The 25,936-nt window shown below is 38.7% G+C and overlaps 1 protein-coding gene across 1 annotated transcript in view; it reads left to right on the top strand.

The window, feature by feature from the left end:
* Nucleotides 1-9,072: 9,072 nt before the first annotated feature.
* Reep5 (receptor accessory protein 5) overlaps nucleotides 9,073-25,936 on the top strand; it is a 49,697-nt gene continuing 32,833 nt past the window's right edge. The window contains exons 1-2 of the mRNA XM_005327236.5: nucleotides 9,073-9,329; nucleotides 10,139-10,232. Of these exons, the coding sequence (XP_005327293.1) occupies nucleotides 9,212-9,329; nucleotides 10,139-10,232 (212 nt within the window). The 5' untranslated portion in view covers nucleotides 9,073-9,211. The remainder of the gene's footprint in view (nucleotides 9,330-10,138; nucleotides 10,233-25,936) is intronic.

Genomic DNA, 25,936 nt, shown 5'->3' with positions numbered 1-25,936 from the left:
TGTCAGTATAGATGCATTCTAAGGCAAATTAAATCATACTATATAAACTGATGGTGGTCTTTAGTCTAAAGTGACTGTTAAAAAATATTCCTGAATTAATACACATTGAAAAATGATTTACTTATGATTTATTTTAAAAACACTACTCAGATGATTTATTTTAAAGATATTCTGAAATTGAGCCATATTGGTTTCTATTTTATTTTATCAAGACAACTGCTTATTCACCACCTCAATTTATATCTAAGTCTTTAGTGATTTATTTAGGATATTTGCATCTAGCTCAATTGATGGCGTTAATATTAAATAAAAGCTGTGAACTTGATATCAAATAATCTAAGTATATAGGTCTTCTTACACATTAAAGACACAAATTATATGTAATCACATCCTCAAAGAATCCAGAAATAGAGACCCACTCCCCCACTGATCTATTATTCTGTATTCCACAGTATTGGGTTATAAACATACCAAATATATTTGTGGTATAGACTGGGTATATTGTATTAAATATCAATTCAGTGACTATTGTGCAAATTAGAAGTTACAATTATAACTATTGATGTTTCCAATTCCAAATTATTTGTAAAAGAATTGATCATCAAAAGTATCAAATTAGCAGGACAAAGTGGTGTAAGCCTGAAAGCCTAGCAATTCGGGAGGCTGAGACAGGAGGATCACAAGTTCCAGCCCAGACTGAGCAATTTAGCAAGATCCTAAAAAGGGATGGGCCTGGGGACTAGGATGGTGGCTCAGTGGTAGAGCGCCTGCCTAGCATGTGGAAGGCACAGGGTTCTATTCTCAGAACTGCATATAAATAAATAAAATAAAGGTCCATTGACAACTAAAAAATATTTTAAAACAAACAAACAAACAAACCAGAATGGGGATGTAGCTCAGTGGCAGAGTGCCCCGGGTTCAGTCTTCAGGTACAGTGCACAATACTCATGCAAACACACACACAAAAGTATCAAATTAGAGACTCACTTGTGACTTTCAGTAAATTTTACGAAGTTGGTTAAGATGATACACACTGCAGTTGTTGATTAGAGACAGTATACATCATGATTTTTTTAGACTAATGAACTATCACTAAATCAGGATGTTTTTGTTTTGGTGGCAGACAGATAAAGAGTTGTTAGAAAAAAAGATGTGAAAAAAAATCAAGTCTGTCTTGTTAAACCTTATTCCAAAACCCCAATACTAGCTAGTTATAAATCTCCCTCAGTACTTATGTTAGAGACACCATCCTGGTAAAAAGCAAAAAATACGTACATGGTCAGGTTATTCTCACCTAACTGCACAGCAGAGCTCATCCTAGGACAAAAGTTATTTAAGTATTCAAAAGAAGAATCACGACCTTGAGTCAACCATTGTGGTTATGGGATGATAGATGTCTCTAAGAGCTGGAAGAGTATGGGCCAAAATTCCTCTAAAACAGGCTGAACGACTGAGACCAAGGAGACACTGGAAGTTTTGGAGGCTGCCAAGTGATAGAGCTGCATTAGTCAGCTTGCTGCATGTCAGAGAACACCTTGACTTTGTCCTGACATGTTTTTAAGTCAGTTCTTTGCTCATATTTGTGCAAGCCTGGATGGTCCAATTCTCTTGCCTATAGGCTAGTCTAAGGAACTAAACCATTTTGTTTCTCTCCTTTGTGCCTTGAGAAAGCCTACTGCTTTAGTCCTCAGGCACCTGCCACTCTCTGACCCATCAAAATATGCTCTTCAGGGCTGGGGTTGTGGCTCAGTCATAGAGCCTAGCATGTGTGAGGCACTGGGTTCAGTTCTCAGCAGTATATAAATAAATGAATAAAATAAAGGTCCATCAACATCCAAAAAATATTTTTAAAAATATGCTCTTCAGGTTCTTTAACCATACAAACTGAATAACACAAGTGAGGTGCTCAGTATACATTTTCATTTCTCTCTTTCATTACTATAGTCAAATTTATGATGAAAATGCACTCTTATTTCTCCTAAAAGAGTATTTTGATTTTCACAGATAACAAATCCATAAATCAAAGTAACTAGACAGGATGTTGAATTTCTTAAAAATTTTTTTTAAAGAGAGAGAGAGAGAGAGAGAGAGAGAGAGAGAGAGAGAGAGAGAGAGAGAGAGAGAGAGAATTTTATTTTTAATATTTATTTTTTAGTTCTCGGCGGACACAACATCTTTGTTGGTATGTGGTGCTGAGGATCGAACCCGGGCCGCACGCACGCCAGGCAAGCGCGCTACCAGTTGAGCCACATCCCCAGCCCGGATGTTGAATTTTTTAAAAATATTTTTTTAGTTGTTGATAGACCTTTATTTTATTTATTTATATGTGGTGCTGAGAATCGGACCCAGTGCCTCACACATGCCAGGCAAGTGCTCTACCACTGAGCCCCAGCCCCAGCCCAGGATGTTGGAATTTTAGGCATCAACTCTTGTGATTGTCTACTTTATGTATATATAAGTCTTTCAGATTAGCTAATGCTTTTTCAGTACTTCTTGAGGCTAAGCCCTGTACAAAGTGCTTTATATTGAGTATCTCATTTATTCCAACAACCTATAAGATAGACACTAACATTATCCTCATTTTATAGGCTGAGAAAAAGGGTGCTCATGGAATTTGAGACTTTCCCAAGAGCATCAAGCCAGTAAGTAATGGAGCTAAGGCATCTGTTCCAGGGTCTGTGCCTTAATCCTGTGCCATGTTCTGGGTTGGCCCTTGATGTGAATGAAAGGACTGCACCAGCTGTCTGATCTTAACATGTTTATTCTTTCCAGGGACCTAAGGCTAAATATGGGTCCCCATGTTAAGGCCATTGTGGTAGGTAAAAATAACACCTCTCTCCCCAGATTGTTCATATCCTAATATCCAGAATCTATGAATATGTTATATAGCGTGTTAGTCAACTTTCCATTACTGTAACAAACACTGGAGATAAATCATCTTAAAAAGAGGTTTATTTTGGCTTAGTTTTGGAGGTTGCAGCCCATGATCAATTGGTCCCTTTGATTTTGAGCCAGTGGTGAAGCAGCACATTGTTGTAGGGAACTGCTCACTGCATCGTGGTCAGAAGAAGATAGAATATGAGGCTGAGGTCCCACAATCTCCTTCAAGGACTTGCCCTACAGTGACCTAAAATGTCTCATGAAGCTTCACCTCTTAAAGTTTCCACCACCTCCCAATAGTACACAGCTGGGGACCACATTTTTAATATGTGGGCCTTTGGGGGACATTTTGGATCCAAACTAGCACATGGCAAAAAGACTTTGCACATGTACTTAAGGTTACAGACCTTAAAATGGGAGGGGGGGGTGTTATCCTGGATTATCTGAGTGGATCCAATCTAATCACAAGTTCTTAAAAAGTAGAAGTGGAAAGTAGATGTGTCAGAGATGAGAGAAGAAAAAAGAAGAGAGATTTGAAGTATGAGAGGGATTCAACCCACTGCTACTGACTTTCAAAGTGAAAAAGTAAATGGGGATCTCGGTCTTATAACCACAAGGAACTGAATTTTGCCAACCACCCCAATGAGCAAAGAAATGGAACTTTTCCTAAGCTGCCAGAAAGGAACAAAGGCCTACCAACATCACCTTAATTACAACCCAATGAGATTCATGTCTGCTTTCAACATAGAGAAATCTAGATGATAAATTTATGTTATTTGAAGCCACCAAGTTTGGCCTAATTTGGCATAGTTATTAAGATTCATCCTGGAATCACTGGCATCTTAATAGCAATAGAAAACTGATAAAATTGGTCAGTATCTTTATTCAAGTTAACTAAATTTTCTTGATGTCTTGTTATGAAGGGACATGCATAAAATTTCCTAACTCCTACTTTTCTTCTTACATGGATAGAAAAGCAAAATTGCATGCCAACTTGTAGGTGATGAGGCAAATCCAGATCATTCTATGTGGTTGGAGCCTTAACCAGGGCCAGTGAACATAGTACCATCATGATATGAAATCAAAACTCCAGGGTTTGTCTAGAACTGGATTAACTAGTGTGAACATAGAGAAACAATCTGCCAATGACTTATTTTCTGCTGTTTGTTCCTGTGTGGTGCCATTAGCGAAACAAAAGGGTGAAACAAAGAACATTTTTATGCCTGGACAAAATCTATAAATTTATGTGCAATAGTAACTACATATGGCATTTCATTTCAGGATAAAAATTCTTTTGCTAAACTGAAGAATATTCCTAGGGGGCGTTGGAGTCGTTCCTAACACATGTGAGGCACTGGGTTTGATCCTTAGCACCACATAAAAATAAATAAATAAAATAAAAGTATTGTGTCCATCTACATCTAAAAAAATTTTTTACGAAAGAATATTCCTAGGTTGGCTTATTCTTAATTGTGAGCAGTAATTTTCTAAAATTCAACTTCCTATTTGATAAATGAATAAAATAAACTACTTTTTTCATATTTTCAGTAGATGTTTAAAAATGAAGCAAACAAAATGTAATTAAAATGTATTCAATGAAATATGGTAATTTTCACATTTTATTTCTTTTAATACTGTTTCTTAAATATATTCAGCCTCTACATTTTCCTTGCATCGTCTGGCAAGTCTGTGTCTCAGATCTTGTTTATTATTCCTTTTTTTCTTTAAACAGTTGACATGGCATCTTATGCCTGTCCGGCAGAGGGAGGGGGCATGTGCCAACTGGGTTGTGTTTGAGAGGACTGTGGGTTTTCTGATGGAGAATGTTGGCTGCCTCATTGATTGCACCAATAAAAGCTAGGTTACTCTACAAATGTTCCAGTGGGGGAGAGTAATGAAGGTATTATCCAGCCAACAAATAATACTCTACTTCTTCCTCCTAACAGAGATGAGAGAACAAAAGTCTGTTATAGGGTGCAGTGGCACACCTGCAATCCCAGTGACTCAGGAGGCTGAGGCAGGAGGACTACAAGTTTGAGGCCAGCCTCAGTAACTTAGTGAGGCCCTCAGCAACTTAGCAAGACTGTCTCTCAAAATTAAAAAATCAAAAGGCCTGGGGATGTAGCTTAGTGGTAAAGTGCCCCTGGTTCAATATCAGTACCTCTTCACCCCCACAAAAAAATTATTATGACTAATTTTACCCTAAACAAATAGTTTATACAGAACCAAAGTGACCTACTCACAGTTCTCTACCACATTCTTCTTCTCTAACTCATGGATTGTGTGGTAATAGCATTTTGCATCATCCCAAGATGGTCTGACTTCCTTCTTAGGAACTGCCAAAGTTCCTTGCCCCTGCTCCATGGCTTCCCAGAGAGAAATCTGGTCTGTCTGGTTCTCAGGTCTAACAGTGTCTGGCACATAGGATATACTTAATAAACATGAGTGCATGAGTTGTTTGAAACCTAAAGCAGGGTTCTTATCTTCTGTGTCTCTTTTCCTCATCTATGAAAAAGTCTAAGGTTTATAGTGACGACTGCATGAGTCAAGGGTCCCACATTCCTCCAATCTGATTGCGATTTCCTAAAGCCAAGAATTAGGTAATATTTCTCTATCTCAATGTTAGTGCCTAGCTGTGCTTTTTTTTCTTAAATTATTTAACGAATACTTTGCATCAGGCCCTCTTCTAAAAATTTTATCATTAGGCAGTGTGGTGCACACCTGTAATCTCAGCTATTTGGCAGGCTGAGGCAGGAGGGTCACATTATCAAAGCCAATCTGGGATATTTAGTAAGCAGCTGTCTCAAAATAAAAATAGGCTGGGGGATGTAACTTAGTGGTAGAGCACCCCTGGTTCAGGCCCCAGTACCTAAAAAAAAAAAAATACTTCACACACTGTGCCTTACTATACTGCCTCACCTTACCAATGGTTGTTGAACAATGAAAACGAAATTTGGCATCTAAAGAGAAAATTGGAAGGGTAGAGTATTTATATAAAAGAAATCCAAATGATTATTATTTTTCCTGCTATTCCATAGTTGATATAGGACAAATGTTGTCACTGTATAAATGTAATGATAAAACCTAGGCTGATTTGAATACTTGAAAAGGATTTTGCTTCTTGGCTAAAAATAAATAAAACTATCGAATTGGTGAGTCACTTTAAGTACTCAAAAATAATTTCAATTTCCGTATGTGACTTAAGTCCTCAGTAGTAAATTATACAAACTTAAAATTAGGTGGGTGGTACTTAGGAGTGGGGGCAGGAGGTTTGCAAGTTTGAGGCCAGCCTTAGCAACTTGGCAAGACCCTGTCTCGAGATTTTAAAAATAAATAAATAAAAAGGTCTGAGGACATAACTTAGTGATATAGCATTCCCGGGTTCAGTCCCTTCCCAGTAATGAAAAAAAAGTTCAAAATTTAGTTATTTTGCTAGACAATTATATTAAGTTTGCTAGAATTGCTGTAACAAAGTACCACAAACTGTATGGCTTAAATAACAAGAATTTATTGTTTCACAGTTATGGAGGTTGGAAGTCCAAGATCATGGTGTCAGTAAAGTTGGCTGTGAGGGAAGGATCTATTCCAGGCCACTGTGGATGACCAATCTGTGTTTTCACCCATTTTTCCTGTGTGTGGGTCTCTCTCTGTTTCCAAATTTCCCTCTTTTTATTTTTCATAGTACTGGGGATTGAACCCAGGGATGCTGTACTTTAGAGTTATATCCCAGCCCTTTTTATGTTATTTTAAAATTTTAAGTTGCCCAGACTGGCCTTGAACTTGTGATCCTCCTGTCTCAGCCTCTTGAGAAGCTGGGATTATAGGTGTGTGCTACCACTCTTGGCCTCCCCCTTTTTTTTTATAAGGACATTAATCATACTAGGAAGTAATTTTAATAAGATCACATTCTGAGAAAGTGGGCATCAGGACTCCAATATATTCTCTTCTTTGGGGGAGGGTGTACAATTGTACCCATAATAACAGAAGACATGGGGGAGGGTAAGATTCTGGGTCTGAATTCTAGCTCTTCTTTTATTAACTGTAAGACCTTGCTGTTTCTTATTTCCTTCCTTTAAATGAAGATAAGATAGGTAGTATCTTCCTCATGCTGTTATGAGGATTAAATTAATTTGTCCAGGTAACACTTAGAATTCTTAGTGACAGAATACATGTGAAATATTCATTCTTTTTAAAAAGAGTCATCAAATATCTACCATGATCCAGGTATTGTTTGAGCTGTTTGAAATACAGAAGCAAAGAAAATAGACAAAAATATCTACCTTCATGCAGCTTTTAAACTGGTAGAGAAAGAAAGACAATAAAAAAGAACACTTAGAATATCAGCCAATGGAAGTGCTGTGGAGAAAAATCCAGCAAGATACGATCTAGAGACTATTGGGTGTTGCAATTTGGGATTAGGGGTACAATTTGAGCAAAAAAAAAAAAAAAAAAAAAACATAATGGGAGGAGACAGTTAAGTAGTTTTCTGCAGAAAGTTTTCTTGTTTTAGATAGAGGAGGGTTTCTGCACCTCCACACTCTTTTTAAAAAATATTTTTAGTTATAGATGGACATAATACTTTTATTTTATTTGTTTTTTAAATATGGTGCTGAGGATCAAACTCAGCGCCTCATTTGTGCTAGGCAAGTGCTCTACCACTGAGCCACAACCCAAGCCCACCTCAACACTCTTGATGTTTGGGCCTGGATAATTCTTTGTTGTGGGGCTGCCTTGTGCATTGTAGGCTGTTTAACAGTATTTTTGGTCTCTATACACTAGATGTTAGCAGTCTTCCTTTCTGCGTCCCCCAGCTGTGACAGTCTGATCACAAAATGTCTCTGGACATCACCACATAGAGGGCAAATCAAATTACTCCTAGTTGAGAACCAGTAAGAGAGAAGAAAAGTTAAAGTCCAGAGACTGGAGCTTGTTAGAGGCAAAGCAAGGAGGCAGGCAGTAGGGAGGTGGGGGAATCAGAAAGGGGAGGGATGAAGCACCTCACCTGTGACCTGGAGACCACTCTTTAGACAAATGGGAAACCACTGGGGGTTATAAACAAAATCACAATGTGACCTGTATTAAAAAAAAAAATCTCTCTGCCTGCCTGATTGAGAATTAACTATAGGTTAAAAGACAGAAATGGACAGCAGGATTGAGAGATTATCATAATAATGCCATTGATTTTCTATATAGTTTAATTTTTTCATTGATTTTCCTGGTTGTCGATGGGGGCAGCTAAGAAAGCTTAACTAAGATGCCCTGGGGAAAAAAAGGCAGTATGGTAATTAAGCCAATTTGAAAGCAAAGGGTTTTATAGGACAAAGAGGGAATATGTTGGGGGCAGTTTGTGCACAGAGCCTTGAATACTGAGAAATTGGAGCTCTAGTCTGTCAGTAACAGGGAGTCTTTGAGCTTGTGCAATGGGAAACTCAGCATCAGTGTGCAGAATAGAAGTCAGAATAATTTCAAAAGGTATATCCTAAATAATATGGGTGAGAGACCCCAAGAGCTGAGATGTGGGTAGAATAAGAATATGGCACCACACCATGAAGGAAGCAAAGGCGGTCCTAAGGTTTAGACCTTACAATCTTTTTATTCTTCAGGGTAATTGTGTTTGTAAGAGGTGCAGACTTTTGTTTCCACTGAGAGGGTTTGTAATCATTTCCAGGATATCCGATATCAAGCCAAAGCAAGCCCACCAAGAGGTTTCAGAAGTGTAGTACTTGGGAAAGGGATGCTTTAGAGGAGAGTGTGTTAGCTTTCACCAAAGGTCTTTTCAAGCAGACTAGCAATTGTAGGTGAGAAAACTGTGCCGAATCCTGGCACAGGGAGAGAACAGGCCTGCATCCAGAGTTCTTTCAGGATGGTCTTACATTTCCATCTTTAAATTAAAAATACCTTAGCAGGTTTAGCAGGGCGGTGTAGGTACACCAAACCAGTCCCATTAAGTCACAGGCAGGCTCAACAAGGACCTCTGCCTCCTTTAGGTCTTTTTGTACTACCGGATTTCAGAAATAAACCCACAAAAGACACAAAATACGCCTCCTTTCCCTCACTCGTTTTATGCCCAGTTGGTTTAAGGCTGTAACAGCTGGGTTCCACCGGGAGAGATGCTGGCCTGGCGTGTCCAGGGCGTGGCGCTTGCGGTCGAGAGCCGGGCGGGGGGAGGGAGAGGGGCCGTACCGGCCGGGCGGGGCGAGCAGGGCACGCGCCCGGAGACGCGTTTACGCGCAGCGGTTCCCCGCCCGCCGCCGCCCCCGCCCCAGTCTGCTTGGTTCTGCGTCCACCCGGCACTCGGAGCAACCCCGGTGGCTGCGCGACAGTCCCCGCCATGTCTGCAGCCATGAGGGAGAGGTTCGACCGGTTCTTGCATGAGAAGAATTGCATGACCGACCTCCTAGCCAAGTTGGAGGCCAAGACCGGCGTAAACCGGAGCTTCATAGCGCTCGGTGGGTGGTTGGGCCCTCCGAGGGTCGCTGCTTCTGGCCTGGCACTGAACTCGCCCTGCACCAGCTGCTGGGAAAAGACGCGGGGCGAGTGCTCCTCAAAGGCAGACGGGGCGAGCAGCATCCTTGGGGACTGAGCTGGTCTAGAAAGCACTGGGCAGCTCGGGCTGCGGGGTCGTGGGCCTTTGCCTGCGGACCAGGTAGCGGGGCAGGAAGGGTGGCGTCTGTTCCCGGGGAGCGGGAAAGGGCCAGCGCTGACGTGTCTGTCCCCGCGGCTGGGCGAGTGTCTCGGTGGACCTGCGCGGGTTTCGCGCCGAGCGCCGGGGCCCTGCGAGCTGGCTCGTTATCGGAAGTAAATGGTAGTGTCCAGACCTTAACCAGAGCTCCGCGGTAGGGGCAGTCTCCGGTTTGGGAGGGCGGGACCGCGAGCAGGTGAGGGAATCCCAGTCTCTCGACCCTCCGCAGAGCGAGCTTCTCGCTGCTGCGCAGCGCGGCGGAGCTCCAGCAGGACGGCCGGCGGGGTGCTTCCCCAGGCCCTCTCGGGCCCCCGGGGTGGGTACGCGGAGAGGCAGGAACACCCCGAGGGAGGGAGGAAAGGCTCGGAGGTGGGGGTTGCCCGGGATCCCTAGAACCGAGGCAGCGCCCCACGGAGGCGCAGGCCCAACCTTCGTGTGGTTTGTTTTTCTTGTTTAATCGAGTGTGGAGCCAAACACCTAGAATAGGCCAAGTCCCGTGGTTTGGACAGGGGCTGCCCCGCTTGAATGCGCCTCTTGCCATCCGACCCACTTTTCTTATCGTATGTCTCCCTCAAGGTGTCATCGGGCTAGTGGCCTTGTACCTGGTGTTCGGTTATGGAGCCTCTCTCCTCTGCAACCTGATAGGATTTGGCTACCCAGCTTATGTCTCGTAAGTGGCTCACCCTTGCAAACATCCCTTCCTGTCCACTTCCCTCTCTCCATTTAAGACTGCTGTAGTAGAATACCTATGTATTTCTGTCTGTCTATCCCCATTTTCCAAGAGAGCAGTAAAAAAGTGCCAGAGGTAGTACCTACTGCTTAAGGTTACACATTTTGGAGCCTTAACTCGGTTCTTGATCAGGCGACTATAGGAAAGGTATTTTTTCATCAAGTTATATTGGGAGGGTGTATACACTCTCATGCATGTACAAATGGGTGTGTTAGATCTCAGACATCCTACTTTTTCTAATGGGGAGATCGAAACAGGTATAGGGAACTGATTGCTTTTCCCCAACAATCGTTTTCATGAACATTTCACCACATGTCTATGTAAATAGACTGCAAAACCCATCAGTTAGGACTTTCTTCATAGAGAATTATTATTGAGACAAGAGGGAGAATTTTAACTTTTTGATTTTATAAAAGGCCAGTATTACCAGTAAACTTGGGAAATGCTTAATCTAACAAACCTTATAAAATGCATCCATAATGTAACTCCTTGATTGTATAAATGACTCATTTTTGTAATTAAACTAAATTAAAAATTAATCTTATAAGGTTGGGAACTAATGAGGTTTTTATTTTATAATGTGTTTATTTTGAAAATGCTCTACATTTCATTATCGCCACTTATTCAAATAGGAATTATTCCTCTCCACAAATGCATTTTGTTTTATTCTGTAAGAAAGCTGGTTGGCTTTTATCTTCATTCAGCTGATTTCTGGACTTTTCCCTATCTGTAGGGATAAAAGTAAAGAGAAAAAATTTTCAGCTGAGAAGCTGAGATAGATAACACATTATTATACATTGTGTCTATTGTTGGTCAGGCTAGAATTTAATATATGACTAGAAGGGAGGAAACATTTTAGAAATAGGTCTGATTTGAACTAATAAACTGCAGTTGGGTAAGTAGTTGTTAGTGTATTAGACTGGTATAGACAATTGGTCATATAATAGAAACTCTTACTTTCAGGACACTGCTTGCTGGTAAAACTAGAGATCCTTAATTTTTAAATTGAGAAGAGCTTTTATCCTCTCCAGCATTATCTACTAATGCACAAACCAGGTTTTCCACATATACTAAGAGTTCCTGAAATCAGATAAGGAAAACTGGTTTTGCTTTCAATTAGGTAAAAGATACAATAATAACAATTTTCCTTAAAAGTTAATCTACTGTCAGGTGGTGTATTGAAAGTGTGTAGGCAACTGATTCAAAATGGCTTGCACGTTGCTATGACTGTAACAGACAAAATAATCCTGTAGTGTACTCCTTTACCACCTTCTTTTTGTTTGTGCTACTTGTAGTTCTTCTGGTTTTATTTTTTGGTACTGGGGATTGAACTCGGTAGCACTCTACCACTGAGTTACATCCCCAGCCCTTTTTATTTTGAGACAGGGTCTCACTAAGTTGCTTAGAACCTTGCTAAATTGCTGAGGCTGTCCTGGAATTTTATCCTCTTGCCTCAGCCTCCTGAGTTGCTGGAATTATAGGCTTCAGCCATCAAGCCTGACTTCTACTTGCAGTTCTTTTAAAAAAGATTTGAAGCATTGTCAGGTGTGTGCTTTAGATGTTATGGATCACATGTGGAACAAATCTTGAGTGGCAGTTTAATAACTACCTTTTTGTTTGATATTCAATGAGCAAAGAATGTGAACTTTTAAAAATACTAAATAACATAATAAATTTTTTTCCCTATATCAGTGCCATTTGGTACCTAATTATGTGAGAAACATTAGTTTCTCTTTTGGTGTGATTAGTTTATCTGTGTGAGCTGTAGAAAAATCAAAAATCTCTTTCTATATGGGACAAGTATATTTGTGGATGTGTGGAAGTTGATGTGACTGAAAATGTGGACAGAACTTGAATGTGTTTTTCTGTGGAAGTGAATTAATTCTAGCAGGGGCTATCTTCAGGCATATTTCAAAGTGTTTTTAAGTCAGCCAATTTCTGCTTCATAATTTCTAGTAATTTCTTAATTTTTTACAGAATCCATTCCATATTGTTGGCTCTTTTTACTTAGAAGAAGCTAAATGTTTTTGTCTTTTGCTAGAAATTTGTGAAATAGTAGAACTACTCATATTTCTGAGTAATGCAGGAAGGTAAATTTTACATATTTTAGAATTCTACTAACCTAGTGTATGCACTTTATTTTCTTTTCAATTTGAGTATTCTGAGACAAAATTATGTTTCTATTACATCTTAATAGGAATTGGAGAAATATTAAAAATCTGAGTGCAGTGGCGCAGGCTCATAATCCCAAGGACTTGGGAGGCTATGGCAGGAAGATCACAAGTTCTAAGCCAGCCTCAGCAACTTAGTGAGACCCTGTCTCAAAATTTAAAAAATGCTGGGGTTGTGGCTCAATGACAGTGTCCCTGGGTTCAGTACTCAGTATTGGGGGGGGGGGAACGTAGTAAATGGAACTTAGTAATTTAAGCAAATTCAGGAAAAAAAATATTTTTTAAGAGAGAATTTTTTTTAAAATATTTATTTTTTAGTTTTCGGTGGACACAACATCTTTATTTATTTATTTTTATGTGGTGCTGAGGATCGAATCCAGTGCCCCGCGCATGCCAGGTGAGTGCGTTACCACTTGAGCCACATCCCCAGCCCAGGAAATTATATTTAATGAGTATTTTTTGATTGTTATTCATGAATGCCTAAATCATAACCCCTATAGATTCTTGTATCATTGGTCTGAGGTATGTCCTAAGTTTTGGGGGTTTTAAAAGTTCCTCAAGCTTTTATAATTTTTAAAGCATTCTAATATTCAGTCAGTGTTGAGAGCCCCTGGTATACAATGGTGGTAATAACCTGTGCTTTTTGCCTGTGAAGAGGAATGGCTTACTGACCCTGTGAATAATCCAGAAGCCTACCTGGGATTCTTTTGTGCAGGAAACTCAAGGAAAACTGGGAGTGTATGCACAATGAGAGTACTCCTAGTTAGTAAATTTTCAGGCTGTTAGAATCATTATAAGTAGCTCTATTCGTTGCTTGTTGCTTAATCAGTGTGATTGTATAATTGTCCAGAAGAAAGAAAGTCCTTGAAAATGGTGGTTTCTAGTAGCACTCAAATCATTGATGCTTAAAACATGACCTGTAATCACTTTCTTAGTCTAGTTGGGCTACTCTAACAAAATACCTTAGTTTGGGTGACTTTAAAAAAAAATTTTTTTTTTTTTTAGTTATAGATGGGTACAATACTTTTATTTTATTTATTTATTTATTTTTATGTGGTGCTGAGGATCAAATCCAGTGCTTCACATGTACTAGGCATATGCTTTACCTCTGAGTTACACCCCAGCCCCAATCTGGGTAATTTTTAAACAACCGAAATTATTTGCTCACTATTCTGTAGGCTGGGAAGTCAAGACCCATGCTCCAGCTGATTTGGTATCTGTTGAGGGCTTGTTTCCTGTTTCAAAGATGACACTTTCTTGCTGCATGGCAGAAGTGGCAAATAGTTCCTTTTATAATGGCACTAATCTCATGAGGGCTCAGCCCTCATAACTTAATCACCTCCTAACAGGCCCATTTCTTCATATGAAATCATTGGGTGTTGGATTCCGACATATGAATTGAGAGAGAAAACAACATTCAGACCTTAGCAGTTATTTTTACTCTAATTATATTCTCCGTGCTTTTCATAATTCCCATTATGCTGCCCAGCCAGTTATTTTTGTTCTTTTTTCATTTTAATTTTTTGATGCTAGGAATTGAATCCAGGAGTGCTTTACCACTAGCTACATCCCCAGTCCTTTTTATTTTTTTGAGACAGGGTCTTACTAAGTTGCTGAGGGTCTCACTAAATTGCTGAGGCTGTCCTTGAACTTGTGATCCTCCTGCCTGAGCCTCCTGAGTTGCTGGGATTACAGGCATGTGCCACTGTACCCAGTTATTTTAAAAAATACAGTTTATTTATTTAACAAATATCAAATGCCAGCACCGTAGTAATAGCACTTCAGATGTGGCAGGGAGTGTGCTTTCTCTCTCTCTCTCTCTCTCTCTCTCTCTCTCTCTCTCTCTCTCTCTCTCTCTCTCTCCTTCTTTTTGGGTGGTGGTGGGGATTGAACTCAAATTTTTGTATATGTGAGGCAAGTGCTCTTCTACTGAGCCACAGGTTCCCAGCCTCTGTCTTGAATAATCTGCTTGGATAAATAGTGACAATGTGGTAAGCCCCTCAAAGAAAATGAATAGGGAGCTTTGTGGTAGAGGATGACAGGAAGACTCTCTTTGGATATTTATGTGAGGTACTGTTTGAGTTGTAAAGGGGCCAGCTAAGGGGAGAGCCAGGCAGAGGAAGTGAAGTGGGCCAGACCCTGAGGCAGCAGGTCTATGACTGGGAAGAGTGGTGAGGGAGGTGCCACGGAGATATAGGTGTATCAGTAGGGAGGGCTGGGACAGAGAACCAGGTGTAGCACATTTCATTCCAGATGGTTGTACGGAGTTTGCATTCTTCTTGATTGTCCCAGATGGGTATTAAGTAGGAGGAAATGTGACATGATTTACATTTTAGGTAAGGTAAAATGTAAGTGACTGTTATAATTTCTGGAAGGAGTTGGTAATCCTGTCAAACTAATTTTTTTTTTTTTAAGTGCAAGGGATTGAACCCAGAGCTTCATGCATGTTAGGCATGTTGGGGGCGTATCACTGAGCTACTCCCCCATCCCTATCCTGTTAAATTCTTGCCAGAAGTGTATTTCCTTCTTTCCTTACCTTTCATCTTTTATTCTTGCTGTTTCTTCTCTTTGGACCATCATAGGGAGCAGTACACAGATTGTAATGTACAATGGTTGATACTGGGCCCAGAGCCTGCAGAAATGAAATTCAGAAAAGCTGATTTGACTTCCTAACTTCTCATCACTCACCCTCATGGGAAATGCATGGGTGAGAGTCAGGTATACCCGGCTCCAGGGCAGTCCTCACTCAATATTGGAGCAGGTAGACAGTTAAAGACTTGTTCAGTGATCACTGGGGACAACAAGTGCCTTATTTATTTATTTACTTGCTTACTGGGGGATTGAACCCAGGAACACTTTACCACTGGGTTACATCCTCAGTCCTTTTTATTTTTTATTCTGAGACAGGATCCCACTAAGTTGCCAAGGGTCTCAATAAATTGCTGAGGCTGGTTCAAACTTGCAATTTTTCTGCCTCAGCCTCCTGTGTTGCATGGATTACAGGCATGTGCCACTGCAGTTGGCCAACCAGGGCCTTATTGTTCATGTCCTTCCTACTGGTTATTCCTATTTTCCATGTATATAATTTCTCTTTCAGCTCCTTGAGTATAGGGCCTTTACTCCCCAACTGCTGTGTTTCCAGACTTCTTGATCATCCTGTATAGGCAATTGGAAATCTAATTCCAGCCTTGTCATTATCAAGAATTGTTGACAGAAATTACTTTTACTGGGCTGGGGATGTGGCTCAAGTGGTAGCGCGCTCGCCTGGCATGCGTGCGGCCTGGGTTCGGTCCTCAGCACCACATACCAACAAAGATGTTGTGTCCGCCAAGAACTAAAAAAATAAATAAATATTAAAAAATTCTCTCTCTCTCTCTCTCTCTCTAAAAAAAAATATTTAAAATATTTAATATTTAGAAATTACTTTTACTTACTTACTGATAAGAGAAGGCACACTACTGGATAACAATAGGTTCCCTCTGTTGTAAAGATAGACCTGCCCTTTCCCTATTACTGAGCTATAATTTACATACTATCCTTTTAAAGTATACAGTTCATTGGCCATTATGTTTATAGAGTTGTGTAAATATCACCACTATTTAATTCTAAAACATTTTCATCACCTTAAAAGGAAACCATCAACAATTTTTACCATTTCTCTTATCCCAGGTCCTGGAAACCTCTAGTTTACTTCCTGCTTGTATGGATCTGCGTATTTTCGACATTTCACATAAATGGAATCACATACTTTGTGGCCTTTCAAAAGAGGTGCAGCCCTCTTTTGAATGGCATTGCTCAAATAAGTGTCTTTTCTCTGAGATCTCTAGGGAATGTGTTGCTGTGTTATACCTATGTCTACAAAGTCTTTTGCCTAAGACAGAGATAACCCAATGTTAGTCATCTTTCTGCCACAGTGACAAAATGCCTGAGAAAACTAACTTAAAAGTGAAAGGATTTATTTTGCTCAAGAGTTTCAGAGGTTTCAGTCTGTGGTCCCTTGGTAGAACACAGCTACTCACTTGATGGTGGCCAGGAAGCAGAGAGAGAGAAAAGAGAAAAGAAAAAGGGTCCAGGACAAGATACAGCCTTCAAGGACATATGCCCAGGTACCTGCTTCCTCCACCTAGGCCCTATCTCCTGAAGTTTCCACCTTGAATAATCTGCTTGGGTAAATCTCCCAGTTGTGCCACAGCTGGGAACCAAAACTTCAACATATAGCCTTTGGGGGACATTCCAGATCCAAACTGTAATACCCCCCACCCCAGGATAGTCCTTGAATGTGAGTGCCGGATCAACCAGGGAACATTAGTTCTGTCCTTGCTTCTTTATTCAAGTAAAATTGTGAGGCAGTGTCCACTAATGATTTGATTTTCTATTTTTATTTTTGCCCTGCAATGAGAGGAAAGGGAGATTTGCTTTCTGTATTACCTAGTAACCTTGTTTAAAATTCTGCAAAATCATCTATCGCTCTTCATTTTTTTATCTCATATTTTTCTTATGAATCAGATTGCTGCCTTCCTGGGCCTTAGAGGTCAGATGTGTATTTTGATTCCTTTTGTTTTGTTTTTTTGCTATGATGGAGATTTAACCCAGGGACTTGCACATGCCACGCAAGTGCTCTACCACTGAGCTACATCCCCAGCCCCCTTTTAGTTTTGAATGACAATAACTGGGACAGAAAAGTGAAGTGTGTTTCCCAAGGTCACTCATAGGCCAGTCTTGGTTTGGAGTCCACAGTAACTACACAGGAATGTAGAAGCATATTTCGGCATATTTTATTGAAAATCTTGGAAAAATCAAATTTGTTTAGAGTCCAACACTTTAGAATCTACATTTAATTTAATGTTTGGAAACATTTGAAATCTCATACCCTCTTCAGTGATGAGTTATTTTGTGTGTGCCTTTCACCAGCCAATTTTATTTTTATTATTTTTTGTACCTTATTTTGTTCATTTTTATGTGGTGCTGAGATAGAACCCAGGGGCCTACATGTGCTAGGTGAGCGCTCTACCGCTGAGCCACACCTCAGCTCCTCACCAGCCCATTTTAAACCCAGCCACCAGTACAAAGGATTTTATTGCTTTTAACTCTTTACATGGCTGCTGGACACGTGTGCCAGCATATTATTTAAAAGACACATATATCCTGTGTAAGGACTTTACAACTATAGCTCATTTAGTGTTCGTGTCAATCCTATTGTAAGTGCTATGATTATTCCCACTTTTATAGGCAAGGAAACAAGTAACTTGATCAAGATCTCACAGTTAGTTGATGGTGGAACTTGTTTTTGAACCCAAGAAGAGACTGGCTCCCAAGTTTTTTTTGTTTTTTTGTATTGGTGATTGAACCCAGGGCACCCTACAAATGAGCTATGTCCCCAGCCCCCTTTATTTTATTTTGAGACCAGGTGTCACTAAATTGCTGAGTCTGGCCTCAAACCTGTATCCTCCTGCCTAATTTCCAAAGTCACTGGGGTGATAGGGGTATACCAGCATGCCGGTTCCAAAGTCAGTATTTTTAAGTTATGCGATTTCCCACGTGGCTCTTTGTCTTGCAGATACATGCCATGACCTTTCATAGAGGAGAAAATTGAACTGTTGATGTTAAGTTTTTCTTTTGTCAAATGACTATGTCAACACATTACCTTCCTGCACCATATTTTCCTCTCAAATGAGGTGTTGCCCTTCCAAATCACATATGTGCCTACAAAAACATATGCAGTGTTTTGTGAACATTAGCAATGTTACTAATAATTTACTTCTGTTGTTGGATGTTATGTAGCTCTGATTTATGATGGCAGCAATCTGTATAGTTATTTGCAGAGACTTGCTCTGATTTACTAGTTCAAGTCTATCTGAAATGAAAATGGCACATGGAGTTTGATTTCTTAAAAGGATGCAGCCTTGCCTTTAGTTTTGTGTCAAGAGGTAACATATGTCAATGGGAGCTATTTGGTCAGATCAGAAAGGGGATTTGAGGGGGTAATTAAAAAAAAAAACACTGTCAGAATATTTATAAGAGTTGTAATGAAAAAAAATTTTAAAAAAGAGTTGTAATATAGTAACCATAAATAAAAGTTACATCACCTTTTTAGCTAGTGATGCATAGCAGTTAAAGTGAGAATACATTTTAGGGAACATATGTTAAACAGAGTGGCCATCTACTTGTTTATTGTTTGCAATGACAGAGTCCTCAATAGGTTCATTACCCAGAGGAGTGTTTGAGATGGCAGCACCGTGGTGTGACTGACACTTGTGAATCAGACACTTTCTGTTTGCAGCCAGTCCTCTGAAGCAGAACTAAGCTTCTTCCTGGTACTGAAGGATGTGCATTTGTAGCTTTTTCTTGGAGTCATTAGTAAGGGGTGTATTTGTTTTTCTGTGTGTGTTTTCTGAGAACCTGTAATGAACTTAAGTTTTCTTCTTTTTCACGCATGAGAACTTGGGAACAGATATGTTTTCTACTGAAGTTGCTATGTTCCTTTTACACTAACTTTTCTCTCTGTATGTTCTTTGCTAAAGTGCTTAAGAGCAGAGCAAAGCATGTCCATGTTTTGCCTTAGAGATGATAAAGCACATTACAAAACACAAGCAAACGTGGCCTTCTGGCTGACTGTGTACTTTGATCAAAAATATATTTTGGCATTCTTCAAATTGTACCCTTAAGCAATACTGAAATCCTAAACATTTCACTTTTGTCATTTTCCTCCTGGCTGTATTTTCACTTGGTATTACTGCTAATTATTGCTGAACTATTTTAAGATAAAGGTGTTGTGGAGAAAACTAAAAATAATAAGATGTTCTTATAATAAATAATTTGTGGCCTTTTTAAAAAAGATTAATTGTAGTCAATAATTTGAGACTTTTTTCCTTCCTGGCCTGTGTCATAAAGAAAAGAAAGTGTTGAGAAGCAAATAAAATGATTTAAATTATTTATTCATGATCTGAGTTTCTGGGTTCTCAAGAAGCTATGGAAAGAATCCCATTTTTCATACTCTGTTCTAGAATGTTCCCTATGAACCTTTTTTAGTTTTTTTTTTTTTAGTTTATTTTTAAATTTTATTTATATGTGGTGCTGAGAATTGAACCCAGTGCCTCACACATGCTAGGCAAGCGTTCTACCACTGAGTCCCAGCCCCACCATCAACTTATGGAAATTTGGTTCCTTTGTCCTTCCTTCTATCTTCTCATTTCCCCTCTGTCCTGAAGTTATCTTTCTCAGGGCTGACTTTGCATGAGATTTCACTTTTCAACTTAATCTCATCATACAGCATTTGAAACAAGTACAAATATGATCTTAAGGTATTTAAAGACTATTGACAACATTAGCAATGAATTAATTTTGAGGAATAAGGAATTACTGTAACAGAAATTTAAGAACAATTTCAAAATTGCTAATGAAATTAATTTTTGTAGTAGTTAAAAAATAGAAACCTGCCCTGAGTTCATTCTGTCACTAGCTCATTCTTCTGATTCCTGGGTGTAGAGCTTATTATCAGTCCCTCTTAGTCACATGGCAAAAAAAAAAAAAAAAAAAAAATATATATATATATATATATATATATATCCTGCAGCTTCTGATAGTTAGGCTGGGTGATCGAGTTAAGGGATCACTTACATGTCATAAGTAACTCTAGACTGCCTCTTGATGTGGCCCTCTTACCTAGGAAAAGGAAGAGTAAATTGTTTCCCACTTAAGTTGTGAGATACTTAAGTTAAATTTTATAATACCATACTTAACATAGATAATATATTTATAGAGCAATTAACTTTATTGACACAGGGTTGTCCTAGTAGAATTCTACTAACTAGGTTGTCTTAGAATTTGTGAATTTAACTTACTGTATAGTATGCTTATTATTTTGTTGGTCATTGGATATTATGGGAAAATACTATATTAAAAAGTAAAGGAGTGGGGCTGGGTTGTAGCTCAGTGGTAGAGTGCTTGCTTAGCATTTGTGAGGCCCTGCGTTCAATCCTCAGCACCACATAAAGATAAGTAAATAAAAACAAAGATATTGTATCCATCTACAACTACAAAAATATATTTTTTAAAAAAGGAGGATGGTATGTGCTCTTTGTGTTTACATAATCATCTTAGAAGATATTTTTTATTTATCTTTTTTCTGTATTGAGAATTAAACCCAGGAGTGCTTAACCACTGAACTATAACCCCAGTCTTTTTTTTTTTTTTTTTAATTTTTAAAATTTTGAGACACGGTCTTGCTAAATTGGGGAGGCTGGCTTCAAACTTGTGATCTTCTTACCTCAGCTTCCCAAGTCTCTGGGATTACAGGTGTGTGTCACTGTGCCTGGCCATTATTTTCTAGATATTGAAAAATCATATTGACCTCTAGCTGTCTCATGGGTTTGTTTTTGTTTGGTGTGGGAGCCCATGGTATAAACAGTAAATAAGCATTGTTTCAGTATTTTATGATCCGTATTCTTTCCTTTATCTCTCTCGCTCTTTTGGTCTTCTCCCTTGCTTTGAAAACACACATACTCTACAGTGAAGAAGGTGAAGAAATACACGTAACTTTCAGATTACCCAGAGTTTTCTACCTATTTCCTACGAAGAAGAAATTTATTGGCATAGAAGCAAACTAGTTTTTATGTTTTAAAATGTGTGATTCTCCCTCTTCTTATGTGAAGCACTGATAATAGGAAAAACATTTTTAATTATCAAAAATCCCTATATCTGGTAAATTCATGCAAAAACAGTCCTGTACATGGTGGATATCACAGTGGTTGTGTCACATATCTGCTGTAACGAAAGGATAATAAACATTATGATCCATATACTTCAAAGACTCTACCTTGAACTCTGGAATATTTGTTATTTAAACATTACTTATCACATTAAAAATAAAAAAGCAGATGGACCAGAAGTAGATTTCTTTGTTCTTTACCAATTGTACATACCTTTCTTTTTCTTCTTTTTTTGTTTGAACTGCTTTTTTGGATACACTGTCAGTCTCTGGCAATATAATTGACTTATTTATACTTTATAATATATACATAGTATATATTATAATATATACAATATATATTAAATATATTTTATATAAATATAAATTATATTTATAATTAAAATTAAAATACTTACTGATGGGTACAGTTAGTTTTAATAGTAAAGTCAGTGCTTTGAAGACATATTACTTAGTTTTATGTGAATTACAGGAACTGAGCTGTTGATGAACCACGTCCAGGATGCAAAATGTCTTGGGTGTGAGTGTTCGGGAGCATATTTTTATGGAGCTGATAATTACTAGTTGTAGCAACCCTTGAACTTAGCTTTTATAAGACTCCATTTCTCATATGTTGAAGCAGGGAGGATTGCATGTTAAACTGCACAGAATCAGGTGTTCTGTGTTTAATTAAATGTGGTTATTTTTATTAATGTATCAAGGACAAAAAAATGAAGTTAATCATAGTCATGATTGTCTAACTTTATGTCATTGAACTCTTAAGAACATAAGGAAAAATTTCCCCAAATAGTATTTTCTTTCATTTATTTTCCCCTCATTTTTTTTTTGGTTGTTGTTGTTCCTTGTCCTATTGGTTTTTTCTATATTTAAATCAGTAGTTTAAGTCATTATTATTCAAAGAACAATAAAACAAAAAAGTTTTATTATTCAGAGTTGCAAGTATGTGGTTTTCTTGTTTTGGTACAACAGAGTATATGTTCCTAAGCAATGGGTATAATTTAGACTAATGATTTTTTTAATATTTAATTCTTTTTAAAATTTTTTACTTAGTTTTGTTTCCATCAAGGTTCTAGTTTTCCATGTCTCCATTAACTCTTCTTTGTAGGACTCCCTCCTCAAGCACACAGGTGCTGGTGAGTTAGGAGTAGAACTATTGTTCTACTTGATTTTAGGTCCTTGAGTGTCATTTAGGTCCTTGGACCCACGGGTTAAGTACAGTGTCAAGGATGTTGAAAATTCTGGGTATGTACCAGCACTGATGTTCTGTGGTGAGTTACCCCGAGTTCCTATTTCTCTCTGGGAAAGAACCTGTTAGGAACTACCTTTCAAGTGTATCAAGGATGTAGGAATTAATATTTACAAAACTTCTGAAGTGAATTTTTTTGATGTATCTTCTGTATTAGGGTCACCTTTTCATTGTATACAACATATACATATTATATATGTATATATGTGTATATATTCACACATACACATAACTACTCCATTCTAATGTAGCAAATTGACATTTTCAAATTTAATGACCTGAATGAAAGTGTTGAAATATCTACTAAGCAGAAATAACCTTTTGAGTCGGAGTTAATGCAGCATTAGAAATGCTTAATTTATAGCTGTATTTAAGTAAGACAATGTAATGTTTGTCCTCAAAATACAGCTTAGTTGAATTATTATTGTTGGAAGAAGAAAATCTCAGTTGAAACTAGACAGAAATAGCTTAAAGACAGTTAAGTTTGCCAGGCACAGAGGTGCATGTCTGTAATCCCAGCGGCTTGGGACGCTGAGGCAGGAGGATGGTGAGTTCAAAGCCAGCCTCTGCAGCTTAGTGAGTCCCACGCAACTTAGCAAGACCCTGTCTCTAAATAAAATATATAAAAAAGGGCTGGAGATGTGGTTTGGTTCAGTGATTAAGTGCCCTGGAGTTCAAGTCTTAGTACAAAAAAAAGTTATTTTCTCCCACTGCTTTTCCTATTTGCTAGTTTTCATTTTTCAATGCTATAATAATAGAATACTTACCATAATCAATATAAAAGTTTTTTAGCATAGTATTTATCATACTTTGTAAATTACTTAAACAACTTTTTTTTTTCTTTTTGTGGAACTGCAGATAGAACCCAGGGCTTTGTGCATGATGGGCAATTGAGCTCTACCCTACATCTTCAGCCTCTGCTTTTCTTTTGAATGCTGCTGTTACACTTCAGAAACAGAGACTCTGTCCTAAAACAGACAAAAACTGAGCACAGAAATTTTAAATAGGTTGTATGATACATATATGAAAAACATTTTTATCTCTTTTGCTTACCAAGAACAAAATAGATCTGAATTAAGAGTATGTAGAAATGGACCATTTCTCAGATGGATCTGTTCTATCTAATCTTTGAAATATGAAGCATTCTTGTCTCTTTCCGGTTCTTCACGTGAGCAGTAGTTGTAAACATCTGGATATCTTAACTGGTAGGTGAAGCCTTAGGAGGAGAAGAGCTGTTCTGAGAACAAGCTGTAGCAAGAAGCAGCAGCTGTGACACAGCACAACATTTATACCAGGAGTCATTAAGAGTGGCCTAAGTAATAATGACCTTGAATTGTCTAGTGTAGGAAGTCTGGAGGTTGGTATTTTAGGGCTGATGCAGCAGAGATCCAAGCTCTTTTCCAGCAGCAGTGGAATTCTTGCTTTTCTTGGGCTATTGCCTCAGTGCACAACATGGTCCATAATGGTGTAGCTCTTTTTTTTTTTTTTTTTTGGTACTAGAGATTGAACCCAGAGGTGCTTAACCACTGAACCACATACCCAGCCCTTTTTATTTTTTTTAAATTTATTTTTTTATTAGTTTTAACCAGTTATATATGACAGCAGAAAGTTTTTCAATTCATTGTACACAAATGGAGCACAACTTTTCTTTTATCTAGTTGTACATGATGTACAGTCACACCACATGTGCAGTCATACAGGTACCTAGGAAAATGACATTAGTCTCATTCTACCATCTTTTCTACCTCCATGCCCCCTCCCCTTCCCTTCCTTTCCTCTCCTTTGCCAATCAACATTCCTCTGTTCTCTCTATACCCCACCCCCCATTATGGATCAGCATCCACTTATCAAAGAAAACATTTGGCCTTTGGTTTTGGGGGATTGGCTAAGGCTTAGCATGATATTCTCCAATTCCATCCATTTACCTACAAATTCCATGATTTTATTCTCTTTTTATGCTGAGTAATATTCAGTTGTGTATATGTACTACAGTTTCTTTATACATTCATCTATTGAAGGGCATCTGGGTTTTATTTTTTATTTTGAGACAGAGTCTCGCTAAGTTGTTGAGGTTGACTTTGAACTCACAATCCTGCTTCAGCCTCCTAGCTGCTAGTATTACAGGTGTGCACTACCATGCCCACTCCTCCAAGTCTTTGGCAAGCAGGAAGCTGCAAGATCAAGAACAAAACAACAACAACAGAAAAAGGAAAAACATTTACAAAATATTTTACTTGTAAGCCTTTTTAATATTATCAACAGAGGAAAAATATATACCAAAGTCTTCCTGCCTATTTCCATCTCTTGTTTCATTGGAGAACTTTGTCACATTGACATTCCTAACAGCAGAGGGGGAAAAAAAAAAAAGAGAGAGATACACAGTCAGTTAGTAGTAGGCAAAGACATTAGGATTACCAAAACAGGTTTAGACTAACCTAATTCATTGCCTGTGGCAGGAGCCTAGCTTCCCTGAGTCAAGGCATCTTCGATTTGTACACACACACAAAATCAGAGCCCTGAGAGTAAGAGGAGGAAGAAATGGCTGGTAGTGAACAATGTCCGATACACATATGAAGTGAGCCTTCATTGGGCAATGATAGCGATTCACTGCTTTATTAAAGGATTCCTGAAGCAGCAGTGTTACTGCAAAAATCAAATGACGATGGGGATTGTCATTTAGCAGTGAATACTTAACTGAGCACTTGTGTGCTAAGGAGAGATTTGAGCTGCAGATACAAATTTGGAAGTTATTAGTATATATGTAGTGTCTAGGTTAATGGGAAGACATAAACTCCGTTTCTATCAAAACAGCTGGGCAGGGCTGGGGATGTGGCTCAACCGGTAGCGCGCTCCCCTGGCATGCGTGCGGCCCGGGTTCGATCCTCAGCACCACATACCAACAAAGATGTTGTGTCCACCAAGAACTAAAAAATAAATATGAAAAATTCTCTCTCTCTCTCTCTCTCTCTCTCTCTCTCTCTCTCTCTCTCTCTCTCTCTCTCTCTCTCTCCCCTCTCTCACTCTCTCTTTAAAAAAAAAAAAAACAGCTGGGCATAATGGTAATATAAGAATAAAAAATCTGGGGCTGGGGTTGTGGCTCAGTGGTAGAGCGCTTGCCTCACATGTGTAAGACACTGGGTTCGATTCTCAGTACCGCATATAAATAAATGAATAAAATAAAGGCCCATTAACTACTAAAAAAAACAATTTTAAAAAAGTATTAAAAACCTGGTCTTATAAGATGCCTAATTGGTAAGTATTTTTTAAAGTAGATTATTGTTTAAAGCAATTTTAGATTTACAGCAAAATTGAGCAGAAGGTACAAGGTTTCTCATGCCTCTTGCCCCCTTTTGCATGGCCTCTCCTACTATCACCATCCCTACCAGATGTTTGCTCAGTTGATGAACTTGCATATTACTAAAGTCCTTAGGTGAATATTGGTAGCCCAGGACATCTCGACTCAACTTGTGTGTTCTTCACATATGTTTAATGCTATCCTTGGGCTATCCTTGATTCTTGC

Source organism: Ictidomys tridecemlineatus, chromosome 1 (assembly GCF_052094955.1).
Source record: "Ictidomys tridecemlineatus isolate mIctTri1 chromosome 1, mIctTri1.hap1, whole genome shotgun sequence".
NCBI lineage: Eukaryota > Metazoa > Chordata > Mammalia > Rodentia > Sciuridae > Ictidomys > Ictidomys tridecemlineatus.
This window is presented reverse-complemented; position numbering and strand designations above follow the sequence as displayed.